The sequence below is a fragment of the Merops nubicus genome, unplaced genomic scaffold (genome assembly GCF_000691845.1).
Source record: "Merops nubicus isolate BGI_N331 unplaced genomic scaffold, ASM69184v1 scaffold2612, whole genome shotgun sequence".
NCBI classification, from domain to species: Eukaryota; Metazoa; Chordata; class Aves; order Coraciiformes; family Meropidae; genus Merops; species Merops nubicus.
In genome coordinates, this window is record NW_008592801.1 from 58,333 (window position 1) to 70,896 (window position 12,564).

The window sequence follows — 12,564 nt, forward strand, 5'->3', positions numbered from 1 at the left end:
TCCAAGTCCTTTAGCCATCACTGCATCTTAAAAGAAGAGGAGGAGGAAAACCTCCAGGTTTTAGCTGATCCTGAAGACTTTTACTGCAGGTGAACTCATAATTTCTGAATGCATAAAGCTTTGGGGGTCACAGGCATTTTTAACCTCATGCAATGAGAATACCTCCCTAGGAGGGACCTTTCCTTTCTCTGCTTCCACTGAGCACTGTTAATAGACTGCTTAACGGGCAGGACTCAGGTTTTTAAAGGTGGGTAGAGATCCAGGATGACTTTTGGAGCTGTTTGCCTTTCTGCTGGGTCTCTGCTGTGGCAGAGCCCAGCTGGAGAGCAGCCGTGGAGGCTGCAGTCCTCCCATCGCTGGCAGAGGGTTTTCTTCTTGCATTTTACCCTCAGCATCTTAGGAATAGTTTTGCCTTCAGGACTTCTTTAGGTGATTCTAGTATGTGGACAGCATATGCCCATACCTCTAAATGAAAACAAAACTGCATGGAAAAACCTTTGCAGGGAAGCTTGTTTTGAGAGTAAAGGCTGCAGAGATGGAAAAGGGAGAGCTGAACTTCCATCAAGGAAAAATAAAAACAAGCCAAACTTTCTTTTTTTTTTTTGCGTGTCCATCTCTAAGGGCATGTTTTCTGGGGATGAACTGACCCTTGCTCACAGTGACCCTTGGGCCACTTCATTGGTTCAGGGGCATGCTGTTACAGCCAGGAGGGTTAGTGACTTCTTTTGTTTCCCCTTTGGGCATTTGCAGCCCATGTGGCTGATGTTGCCCCATGTGAGCACGTTGGGCTCCTGTTGAAGCTGTGTGAGAAATTTGAGGCCCTACTGCAACCCCTCGTCCCCATCTTCTCCCTGACCCCTTGCACAGCACCCACCTCCCTTTCCTTTTAACACATTGGTTAAAATACCACCCAAGGACCAAAAAATAGCAGCGATCCCACCCTGATAGAGGAGAGAAAAACAGAGTCAAACTCCTGTGTTTTGGTCCCATGCATGGGTGCAAATCCACCCATGAAGAAGGGAGCTCCAAGAGGACAAATTTGAGGATCATCTTCCTTTCCCCATTGCTGAGCAATGGCACAACAGACTCTCAGCAGCACTGCTGTTTTATTGACTCCCAGCAAACTGGGAGTTATAAAGTTGCTCCCCCAAGGTAAGGAGAGATCGAAATAAATTACTTCTGTTAAGAGCTGGGAATGGCAGCTCTTCTATAATACAAAGTGCAAATATTGGGGCCTTTTGTGCGCTCCCTTGAATAGAAATGGTATTAAATCCTGCATGAGTAAAACAGGTTACCATTTCCTGCTAGAAAAGTTTTCCTTTGCTCTCCTGAAGCATTAAAGACCTACACTCCCCTTGCCATAAAAAGGGCTATAAAATTTAAAGTGAGCTGTTAAGGCCCTGGCTGGGATCAGGGTGGGATTGTTCCCTTCTTCTTCTCCATGACTGCTGAGGCATGCCCCCGTGTTTGCTCAAGCAAAGAAAGGCACCCACATACTGCTTGTGGTGAACAACAAGAAGGATGAGAAGAAATTTGTTCAGGACCTAAAAGCAAGTTTTATCTTGGCTAGGGGATGCCAAGTCAATGGTGCACCAGCTCCTGGGCTTTCACCCTGCTCTTTGGTAATGTGTTGTACCATGGTACTGGGTGAGACTGGGTTGGCGTGATGTCCAAAGGGAAGCCCAGTTAGTTTCCTAACCTCCAAAGTTACTGATCATCATCATCAATAAAAATAACCAATGCTAATAAGCAATAATAATAACCAACGTGAGCCTCCAAAACAGGATGCTGGAGCTTCATTTCATACAGTGAGAAAGCTGGCTTGATGGTGGGCCATCAGGAGGTTGCCTCTGGCAAGGGAAAAAAAAAAACTATTCTCTTGTAAAAGTGTCATCTCTTCCATTAGCTCTTAGCTTTCAACAGCTTCAGCCCTGTCCTGCAGCACTGGGCTCCACACTCTGCTCGTACCTCCAGCCAGATTTGCTGAGGATGCCCCTGGATCTGCAGGAGTCACATCTGCCACCTACCAACAGAATGCAGCAAATTCTGCACATCTCCATTGCCTTGCTTTTGTCGCTTTATCTCCACCCTGAAAAAAAGAAAAAATACCCTCCTTGAGACCACTTTGTGTTTCATACAGTTACAGCACACCATCTTCACTCTTTCTTTCAGTTGCAGCCTTTTTTCTTCTTTTTTTTCCCCCCCACTTAATCTCTCTTCAAATTGGTTTTGCAATGTCAGAGATGATGATTCATGAAGCAGAGGGTTGGAGACAAGCTTAGCTCTGTGGAGTCAATGAAGCCTGTCCCAGCCCACACTGCCACCCCAGGGTTGTCCTTCACCCCCAGCTGTAGGACATTGTCCCACTCCAGGGCTCTCAGATAAGGGTGTCTCAGGTGGGATGCTCAAGGTCTTGCATAAGCCAGGGCTGTGAGCATCCACATTTTCTTCTTTTATGTCCAGCACTGAAGCCCTTATAACAAAAATAAATAGGTGCACACCAGGCATCCCCATCTGGCCAGATGTTAGACCTCCATATATTGGCACGAAAGGTTGAGCTCCACAATCAAGTGGCATTTTTTTTCTTTAAAGGATATCTGCCACATGCAGGGCATACTGATACCAGACAGAGCTGGGTCACTGCCACCAAGGGGCATTTCCCAGGGTGAGGATGGGATTTTGGGCACAACCTCAACTCATAGAAGCAAACCTGTGATCTCCAGGGAGAAACATCCCATCGTCTCTGTTGCAGCCTCTCTCCCTTCTGCCCCTTCGTCCTTCAAGGAATTGATTGCTGTTAAAATAAATAACTGAGCTATAGAATGCCTTGAGGTCAGGATGATCTGACTTGGCTTCTTTCCCTCTCTCCTTGCTAACTCGCTGTGATTTTTTCCCCTGGGTTCCCATGCTTCTCCAAGGCAAGGGCTCCTACGTCACCATGGTTTTTCAGTAGTTTCATACAAATATGAGCAGAGCTCTGACACTAATGGGCAGAGAGGATGCAGTTTATTGCCACTCATCTTTGTCTCACTGCCATCAGCTCTTCTTCAGGTAATTCTCCCCATCCTGCCTTGGATTCTGAAATAATTGGGGCGTTTCACTGTTGTCACTACAGGAAACCTCAGGGGACCAGATGAAGCTAAGTATCATTTAGATGGCTGAAACAGGGTAAGAGGAACCTTAGCACTCTGTACAGCAGATCCCTGAAACAGTGATGCTCCTCCTTTCCCTTCGCCAGTCTGTCCTGACCAGTTTCTCAAAGCAACTGGAAATAAGCCCCAGAAACTGAAAAGGAAAATCTCAAAAGCCTAATGTCAATTTATCCCCACGCTTCAGCTCCTCTGCAGTGGAGGATGCAGCTGTGCCCCGTCCTTGCTTTTGGGGAGCTCCACTCCCCCTGCTTGGCATCCAAAATTCAGGCAACACCAGATAGTAGGGTTGCTATGTCTTTACACACAGCTTCCCACCCTGATGGAAACCAGAGAGGGGAAATTACCCAAATCAGACGCCCTTTCCCACTAACCTGCTGGAGGAAACCTTTAGTGGGCAACCTGCCAAGGCATCCTCAGACTGATAACAGCTTTTCCAAATGCTTTCCAGCTCAGAGGCAATAGGGAAAGCTCAGTAAATAAACCTTCCTCGGGTGCCATGCTCATCCTCGTGGCATCCCAGGGCCTCGTGGCAGCACAGTGACACAGTGACTCATCCATCAGAGATGTTGTTTGTTCTCCTTCTGCCAGGAGAAGCACGTGGAAGGCTTGCTTTGGTAGGGTTGTTTATCTCTTTTTAATGGTTTTTTTTTTTTTGCTTGAGGAGTGAGCTGGCAGTGAGAGTGGAGGCGCAGGCAGATTCCTACAGGAGAAAGTTCCCCCTTTTTCTGTTCATAAATGATGGAGCTGCTCCAAAGAGTGGGGAAGACAATAGTACATGAGCATGGTCTGCCCCATGTCCTCCTAGGGATTATTTAGAGTAGATTTCTACTATTTCCTCCTGAAAAGAAAATCTTATTGGCCATAAGTTTTAACTGGCACTAAGTCGGCGGGGTGATCTGAGGCATTAAATGACCTTATTTGCCAGGGCAGATCTGAGGAGCCCTTATCTGCAAGGCCCCTTGGAACAGCTTGCCCTTGCCAGCCTGGTGTGGGCATCATGGGGAATTTCATGCCACTCAGGGATGCCAAGCAAACCTGGCCTTTACTGCCAGCATCGATGGGAGTGCAGGAACTTGGCTACACCCAAAAGCTGCCACCTTCCCAGGGGCATCATTTCAAGTCCATGGGCTACAGGGAGCTGTACTCCTAGCCTCTGCCTTCAGGTGGGGAAAGCTGGCATCATGGATATGGTGGAAAAGGCCGTTCTGAGCAACAGTTTCCAAAGGGGGCTGAGTAATTATTTCACTCAGATAAGCCCAGGAACATTGTGTGAAGCTGTGTGCACACAGCAATAGTAGAGCACTATGAGCAAGGGAATTCGGAGCTGTCAGCAAGGAGGGAAATACCACTTGGGGGGATGGAAAACATCATAAAAAATTCCTGGCTCCCAGCCTAGTCCATCCCTTCACCGGCTGTGCTTGCAGTTGTGTGTTTTTGCTTTGGGGATGGAGTCACAAGGAGGGATTTTCCCCCTTTGCTGCAACACATGGGCAAAAAAGCACATCTTAACCTGGACTAGTGAGGGCTGAGCTTTTGGCCACCCAAAGCCCACCTGGTTTTGCAAGGTTGTGCTGGCTCTTCTCTGTCGAGCCTTTGGTTCACTTTGTCACGGGGGCTGATGCAACAGCTGTAGCACAAGCCCAGCAAGATGTGTGCATGCAAGTTGTGCTGCTGACATTGAGTTTTAAGTTGTGGGCGTCCCAGGCCATGAGAGTCCAATTCCCCAAACTCAGAGGAGAACCAGCCAGGAAATGTGGGGTTAAGATGACACTTCCCACATGGCCCTGCTGCATAACCTTGATTCTGCTCCCCTGGGAATGGCGATAGGAACTGGAACAGGATCTTATCCCTCCTTGGCTGTATTTGATACATTCTCTCAACATAAACTCAAGATTTCAACATAAAGCCAAGGGATTTGAAGGCTACATCTACACTGTTAAATAACAGAAGGCCATGAGTTTATCCATGGCCCTGAGGCAGATGGCTATGTAGGATGGAGAAGTGTCAGTTTTCCTGGATTGAGTTGAGCATCTTTGGTCATGGTGTAGCTGGGACCAATGCCTGGAGGCATCCAGCTGTGACTCCCGGAGGTTATTCGCTAAGTCCCCTGCATGGACATGGGAAAGGAGTGTTGGTCCTCATTGGCTGGGAGCCAGGCACTGCAGCATGGCAAGTTGAAATGGCTTTGGGACCTCTGGGTTGTAATTCACCCTGTAGCTTTACCCTCAACCGCTCTCTTCCACTCTCTGACCTCTATTCCACTTCAGGTCAACTTGAGAGCACAAGTGTCTTGACTTTTCCCTTTAACATGTGCTAGTCATCAAAAATACTATTTTTCTGCCTTCATTTCCTTTCTTGCCTCCTTTTCTGCCCCCCAGAAGACCCATCATTGGTGTGTGACCTGAGTGCAGAAGCTGCCCTTTTTTTAGTGCATAAAATCCCCCCAACATAAAAAATCCAGGGCAGTCTTGGCAGTCCCCTTCTGCAGCCTCAGGATTTATCTTCCCAGCCCTCTGAAGCAATCCATCTCTCCCCTGCTGGTACAGAGTTCATCTCCCAGACCTAATGGAGAACGTGAGCCCTGAGCTGGCTCCCACTAATGCTCTCGGTGGCCAGGTCGCTGTGGGAAGTGAGCTGGGAATTAATTTTGAAAATCAATGAGGACGCCGATAGAGTGAATTCCCCCAGGGAGTCAACGTGCTTTTACCGGGCAGTGCCTCCTGCTCCCCGTGGCCCCCGTTTTCTTTCATGCAGTCAGAGTAACCACAGTGTAATTAATCCTGCTTTCAATGAGCACTTCTTTTGCATTACACTCTCCAGTTTCCCTGAATCAGACTGATTTGGGGTACAAGATTAAGCTCTCCTGGTAGTGCAGGATTCACTGGACTCCTCAGCATGTTGTGTTTTGAATTTGCTGTGCCTTGAGGTGATGCTGGGGACTCTGTGCAGCCCCCTCTCTCCCCTTGGGCTGTGTTGGCATGAATAATTCAGTGTAGTTTCTAACTCCCACATGTATTTTGGCCTGCTGTGGCTTTTCCATGAAATGGGAAGTGCAGAACCTGCAGGGATAGTGTTGGAGAACTGCTCAGGGCAGTATGACCCCAGTGGTTCACTGTTGTCCCCTTCACGCAGGGATGGGGGCACAACATTAACCTGCCATCCTCACACCATCCTTGGAAGAGTCTTGGCTGAAGCCCAGTGCCGTGAGCAATTCCTGGCTGTGATTCAGGAGGCAGCAGAACTGAGGAGCATTTCTGGAGAGGCACTTTGGGTTCAGCCCCCTTGTTTTTGATAGCAACATGTATATGGGCTCTACCATGCTGGTTGACCTCAAAGCACTTGATTTTAGACTCAGACCTGGGACTTGCAGAGCTCTCAAGACTCCTTCTCCAATGGGGATCAGTCTGCACTGCTATGGGATAAATATTTAATAAAAATGAGGGTCAAGACACTGTTTTGTCCAAGGACACCGAGACAGCCATTTACTCCCATGAAAAGCACCAAGGGATCTTTAATGCCCCTGTAAAGAAGACAGGAGTCGGAGTTTTAAGCTCTCATCCCCCACCATTAATGTCAATGTTAAATATTGATCCTTTCTGTGTTTAGCACAAACCAAACAACAGAGTCGAGCCATGCTCTTTGCCTTTTATTAATGTACTTTTCCTGCATCGGGTGAAGTTTGCAGTTAACGCCAGGAAAAAAAAATGTAGCAGCAGTGAGCGAGTGGCAGACAGATCGATTTTGTATCTTGACACAATTCAGAAGTCAGTGAAAAATCAGCCTGTGCAGAGCATCTCCTTGTCCGAGCCACGACAGCCATTTCACGGAGACCGCCCTCCTCCGCAGCGTAAGAGAATCCCAAAATTTCAGGTGGGGTTTCAAGTCCAAAATTTCTGGGATCTGGGATTTGAGGGAAGGAGTGCAAAAAAGAGGTTGGAAATCTGTAATATCCCACTCATCCCCACACCGGAGTGGGTTCCCTTATGTATGTCTGAAGTCAAATTTGAAGAGCAGGTGGACATTGTGTTGGGGGAAACATGGGAGCAATCCCTAAATCAGTGATTTACCCATCAGGGAAGAATGGCCTTTTTTTAAGGGCTTAGATTTTTTCCTGCATTTTGCATAGCACCAAGTAAATGTAAATCGCAACCAGCACAAAGGATAAGTTCAGTGAACCATGAGGAGTGGTCTTCACATGCCAGCAGTACATGTGAGGCAAGGAGACCACGCAAGGTCTTCTGCATAGTCTTCTGCAGCTAATGACGGATCAACTTTCCCAAAACATTCTGCAGCTTGTGGGTTTTCTGGGGTTTTGTTTTTTTGTTTCTATTCTGTTTTGTTTTGTTTGTAACGGGGGTTTACAGCTTGGCTGTAAAAAGTCAGCCCTGGTTCAAGTTCTTGGAACACATTTATTAGAGGTCTAGAGTAGCCAGGTGATTATACCTCTGGGAGAACCTCCATTGAAGGGAATTTAAGATTTTAAAGTGTATTTCTCCTTGAGCAAGGGGAGCAGACAGCAGGAGTCACACCTTTGGTCTGCATCCCAGTTTACTAGAAGAAAGCAGAAGGAGCTCTTGAGGTCACAAAATTAATAGAGAATTGTGGAACATGGGAATATTTTTCCTCTCTGCTGGCACTATGTCCATCCACATTCCTACTGCGTGCCTCAGTTGACCCAGACGGTCGATGCCCCATCCCTGGAAACACTCAAGGTTGGGTTGGATGGGGCTCTGAGCAACCTGATCTGGTTGAAGATGTCCCTGGTGCAGGGGGGCTGGACTAGATGTCCTTGAAAGGTCCCTTCAAACCCAAACCATTCTGTGTTTCTATGTAAAAGGATAGCAGTGATGCCCTTACACAGAGGGGTGGGGATGACTTAAATCACATCTCTAAAGCCTCCTACAAAAGGTCTCTGAGAAAAGACAGAAGCAAAAATTGTGGCGTGAAAGGTCTTCTTTTCCTTTTCCTTTTTAACCAGATTTTAACAGCCCACTGAGCTCTCTGTGTATTGGCCTGACATCCCCCAGGTATCCACACAAGCCACTAAGCATATGATAAAATATGATAAAATTATGAAATATGGTAAAATCTGGGAATTTTATCAATGCTTATCAATATCTAAAGGTCAAGAGGCTAGGGCCAGGCTCTTTTCGGTAGTATCCAGTGACAGGACAAAGGGCAGCAAGCACAAACTAAAGTGCAGGAAAGCCCATCTGAATATGAGGAAAAGCTTCTTTCCTGTGAGGGTGCCTGAGCCTGGAGCAGGCTGCCCAGGGAGGCTGTGGAGCCTCCTTCTCTGGAGAGACTCAAAACTCTCCTGGACTCATTCCTGTGCAGCTTGCTCCGGGTGATCCTGCTTTAGCAGGAGGGGCTGGATGAGGTGATCTCCAGAGGTCACTTCCAACTCCTACCATGCTGGGATTCCATGAAAATTATACAATATTAATAAAAACTGTAAAATATTTTTTCTCTCTACATAGTACCTATAGGTTGCATGTGCTCCAAGCAGAAGAGCCTGCTGCCGAGTACATCATACAGAGCTTCAAGCAGACCCCACCAACCTCCTTAAATTCTAGAGTATGTGGGTAATGAAGACCTGAGGAACACAGGACATGGGATCCAGCCACTCACAGATGTATTTTTCCCTTCCCAGACACCCTGAGGAGCATCGTCTCCATGAACCATGCACCACGGTCCTCCCCAGCAGAGCTCAGCAGTGCCAGCCACCACCTGCTACGAGAGCGCAAGTCCTCAGCCCCATCCCACTCCAGCCAGCCCACCTTGTTCACCTTCGACTCCCCCACCAGCCACCTCCAGAGCACCTTGTCTGCCAGTGCCCCCCAGGACTACCTTTTCCTCCACCAGTGTATGAGCAGAAAGTCAGAAAATGCAAGGTATGTTAGCCCACCTGGGAGCGAACCTCGGGGACAGCTGAGGGAGGGAGCGGCTCAACCCACCTTTGAGGGTCAAAGACCCTTTGAGGTCTGCAAAAGCCAGCTGGAGAAAGCCCTGAGCGATGGTCTCATCTCATCACGGTTGGGAGGAGCAGGAGGTCAGAGTGTCTATCATCTCCCAAGCTCCTGGCTCTCCTGGCTTTCTGGGTTGTATTCAAACTGGCTGAACGGCTGGACCCTGAGGGTGGTGGCCAGTGACACGATGGCCAGTTGGAGGCCGGTCACTAGTAGTGTACCCTGATGGTCAGTACTGGGTCCAGTCCTGTTTAACACCTTCATTAATGACCAGGGTGGTGGGGCAGAGTGCACTCTCAGCCACTTTGCTGGTGACAGCAAGCTGGGAAGAGTGGCGGAGATACCAGAGGGTGATACTGATACACCAGAGACACCTCAGCAGGCTGGAATGATGGGCCAGCAGGAACCTCATGTAGTTCAACAAGGAGAAGTGTAAAGTTGTGCATCTGGGCAGGAACAACACCAAGCATCAATACAAGCTGGGGGTCACTCAGATGGAGAGCAGCCTGGGAGAAGAGGACCTTGGGGTCCTCATGGACACCAGGTTGAACATGGGTCCCTGCAGCCACAAAAGCAAATGGTATCCTGGGCTGGATCCAGGACTTATCTAGGACAAGTACTGGTGACAGATCAAGGGAGATGATCCTTCCCTTCTACTCAGACCCAGTGAGACCACACCTGAAGTGTTGGGTCCAGTTCTGAGCTCCCCTGTACATGAGACATGGGCAGGTTAGAGAGAGTCTAGCAAAGGGCCATGAAGATGCCGAGGGGACTGAGCTTGTCTCCTAAGGGGAAAGGCTGAGAGAGCTGGAACTGTTCAGAGAAGAGAAGACTTGAGTGGATCTCATCCATGTATATGAATCCCTGAAGAGAAGGTTCAAAGTGGATGGAGTCAGGCTCCTACCAGTGGTGCCCAGTGATAGGACCAGAGGCCATGTGCACAAACTGAAACTCAGGAGGGTCCCTCTGGACATCAGGAAACGCATTCTCACTGTGAGGGTGACCAAACCCTAGCACAGGTTGCCCAGAAAGGTTGTGAAGTCACATCCTTGGAGATACTCCAAAGCCATCTGCACACGGTCCTGGACAGCCAGCTCCAGGTGGCCCTGCTTGAGTGGGGGAGTTAGACCAGAAGAATTCCAGAGGTCCCTTCCAACCTCAACCCCTTTATGATCCTGCAGACAGGCCCTAATTCCTGCCTTTAGTCAGAAAAACCCCCAAGCAAAGGGCTGGGCAGGGCTTTCCATGGTGCACGGTGTGGTATTTCTGTGCAAGCAGCAGCTCTCTGCTTCTGGACCCAGCTGGTTGCCTTAGTGAGAGGGGTTTTCTTTATGCATTAAGAGTTTTGGCTGGTGGGAGCGGTGAGGAGGGAGAGGAGGTTGGAGCCCAGCTGGTGTGGGGTGAGAGCAGGACCTGGGCTGCAGCCTCCGCTGGGCTTTCCTCCCACAGCTGCCCTTCCTACTAAGAACAACAGAAAAATGAACTTCAGATGGAGGGAATGGAGCACTGCTTTGAAAACCTTCTGTGATGCTCCAGCTGTGAAGGTGGTTAAAAACCACCCTCTGAGAGCCCCAGCTTTGGTGGGCAGAGACAAGCTTCTAGCAGCTTCTACAGCTGGGCCAGAACTCAACCCCCAGTCAACACCCAGTACACAGGTCCAGACTGCAGAACTGCTGGGCATCCTTCCCCTCCCAGCTCCAGAGCTCTTACTTTACTCATCCATAAAATGAGGGTAACTGTAGCTAATTGGTGGGCGACGCTGACTAATTAACCCATGAGATGCCTCAAGTCCTCGGCCGACAGGACCCTGCCAGATCCCAGACGTCTCCTGAGCTCCAAAGGCAGCAGGGGTTGGCATGTCCCATCGCAGCACCACTCGTTTTTTTCCCCCAGAAGCCCGATTTCTGAGCGCCATCTCGTGCTGGCTCCATGGAACGGGGTCTTTCTTCTCCCTGTAGAGCCTCAGCCCAGCCGGAGCAACGCACACCAGCGGCACCCAGCTTTTCCCGTAGGGCTGGGACTCCCCCACAAAAGGGATTTGCCACAAGTGGACACCCCGGTCCCCCGAACCATCTCACTTGTTCCCAGGGTGGGGATTGATACAGGGCAGGACTCTCCTCCATCAGGAAGTGTTTAAGTAGAGCTGGCTGAGACCTTTTTGGCTGTGGGCACATGGTCTCCAGAAGCCTGATGCACACATGAAAGACCCAGCCCAAGACTGCCTCTCATGCTCTGATACACATCTCTGAGGCACATCTCTCTCATGTGCATTACCTCTTCATGGCAGGCTAACCCTTTTTTGGGGTTTTGCCATATCTTCCATGCTGCTTCAGGAGGCTTGGAGGAAGGAATTGTCATCACCCACCTTTGGGTCTACCACATCTTGCCCTTATGTCCCAGCACTTCTGCAGCAATGCTCACATTTCCCCAAGTCTCGCAGGGTGGAGAACTGGGGGTTGAGGACAGGGGAGAAAAAAGTCCCAAGTGGCCGATTCAAGCATCCAGTGGTTCAATAAAATGTCATCTGCTGGGGTTACAGGTGCAGAAAGCCAAACTCACGGATCTTATCTTCTGCAGTGTTGGAGCCTTGAAAGAGAAAGCAGTAGGAGAGATAAAAAAGGAGATGAAACGCCTTGAAGGGAGTCAGTGGGGGAGAGGTGGCTAACGAGCAGTCATTAGAGGCCAGGTCTCCCCAGTGCTCGCCCTCCATCCTGACTGATGTCACCAGTCATGACTGCAGTACAACTTGAGGAGCCATTAGGAAGCGACCACACTGCTCTGCTTGCCCTGGGGACCTCAAGGGCTTTTATAAATCTGAATCTGGGTCTGCAAACCCCAAACCCCAGCTGGGGACTGTCCTCAACTCCCCAGGGCTTGTCCTACAAGAGAGCAGGGCGGTGGCATGGCTGGAGGCTTTGAACTAATCCCCATCAGGAATTTTTCCAGTCCCTCTCAAACACGTTTGCAAGCAGAGGTGAGAGTAGGGCTCCCTCCTGCACTGAGCACAGGCAGTGATGGTGACATTGATGGGATGGCTCTTCGCAGATGCATCAGCTGGAACGAAAATGGCTCATTGGGAGCAATTTATGTCTGAATTATTCCTGCCTGTAGGCCCACCATGGGTGCCCATACTTCCCAGCTCATGCCAATGTCATTTTGAAGGAGTTTCAGGCCAGAATGGGTTGCAGGCACATTCGGAGGTTGGGCAATGTGGCTCGGAAAGTTGAGAGATGTGGGGAACAGAACTCGGTGCCTCCAGGGACCGACCGTCTGTCCCCACCTCTCAGCCCCCTTCTCCCCTTCCTCCGCAGGAGCGCCAGCTTCTCCCAGGCCACGAGGTCTGCCTTCTTCATGCGGAGCGACACGGCGGTGCAGAAGCTCTCGCAGGGCAACGGGCACTGCGTGAACGGGGTCGGGGGGCAGCTCCACGGCTTTTACAGCCT

General features: G+C 49.6%; 1 protein-coding gene across 1 annotated transcript in view; it reads left to right on the plus strand.

The window, feature by feature from the left end:
- Positions 1-12,564, plus strand: part of LOC103768119 (GRB2-associated-binding protein 2-like) — a gene marked incomplete at its 3' end in the record, with an annotated part of 27,622 nt that overhangs the window by 14,796 nt on the left and 262 nt on the right. The window contains exons 2-3 of the mRNA XM_008935252.1: positions 8,806-9,046; positions 12,433-12,562. Coding sequence (XP_008933500.1) covers positions 8,806-9,046; positions 12,433-12,562 — 371 coding nt within the window. The remainder of the gene's footprint in view (positions 1-8,805; positions 9,047-12,432; positions 12,563-12,564) is intronic.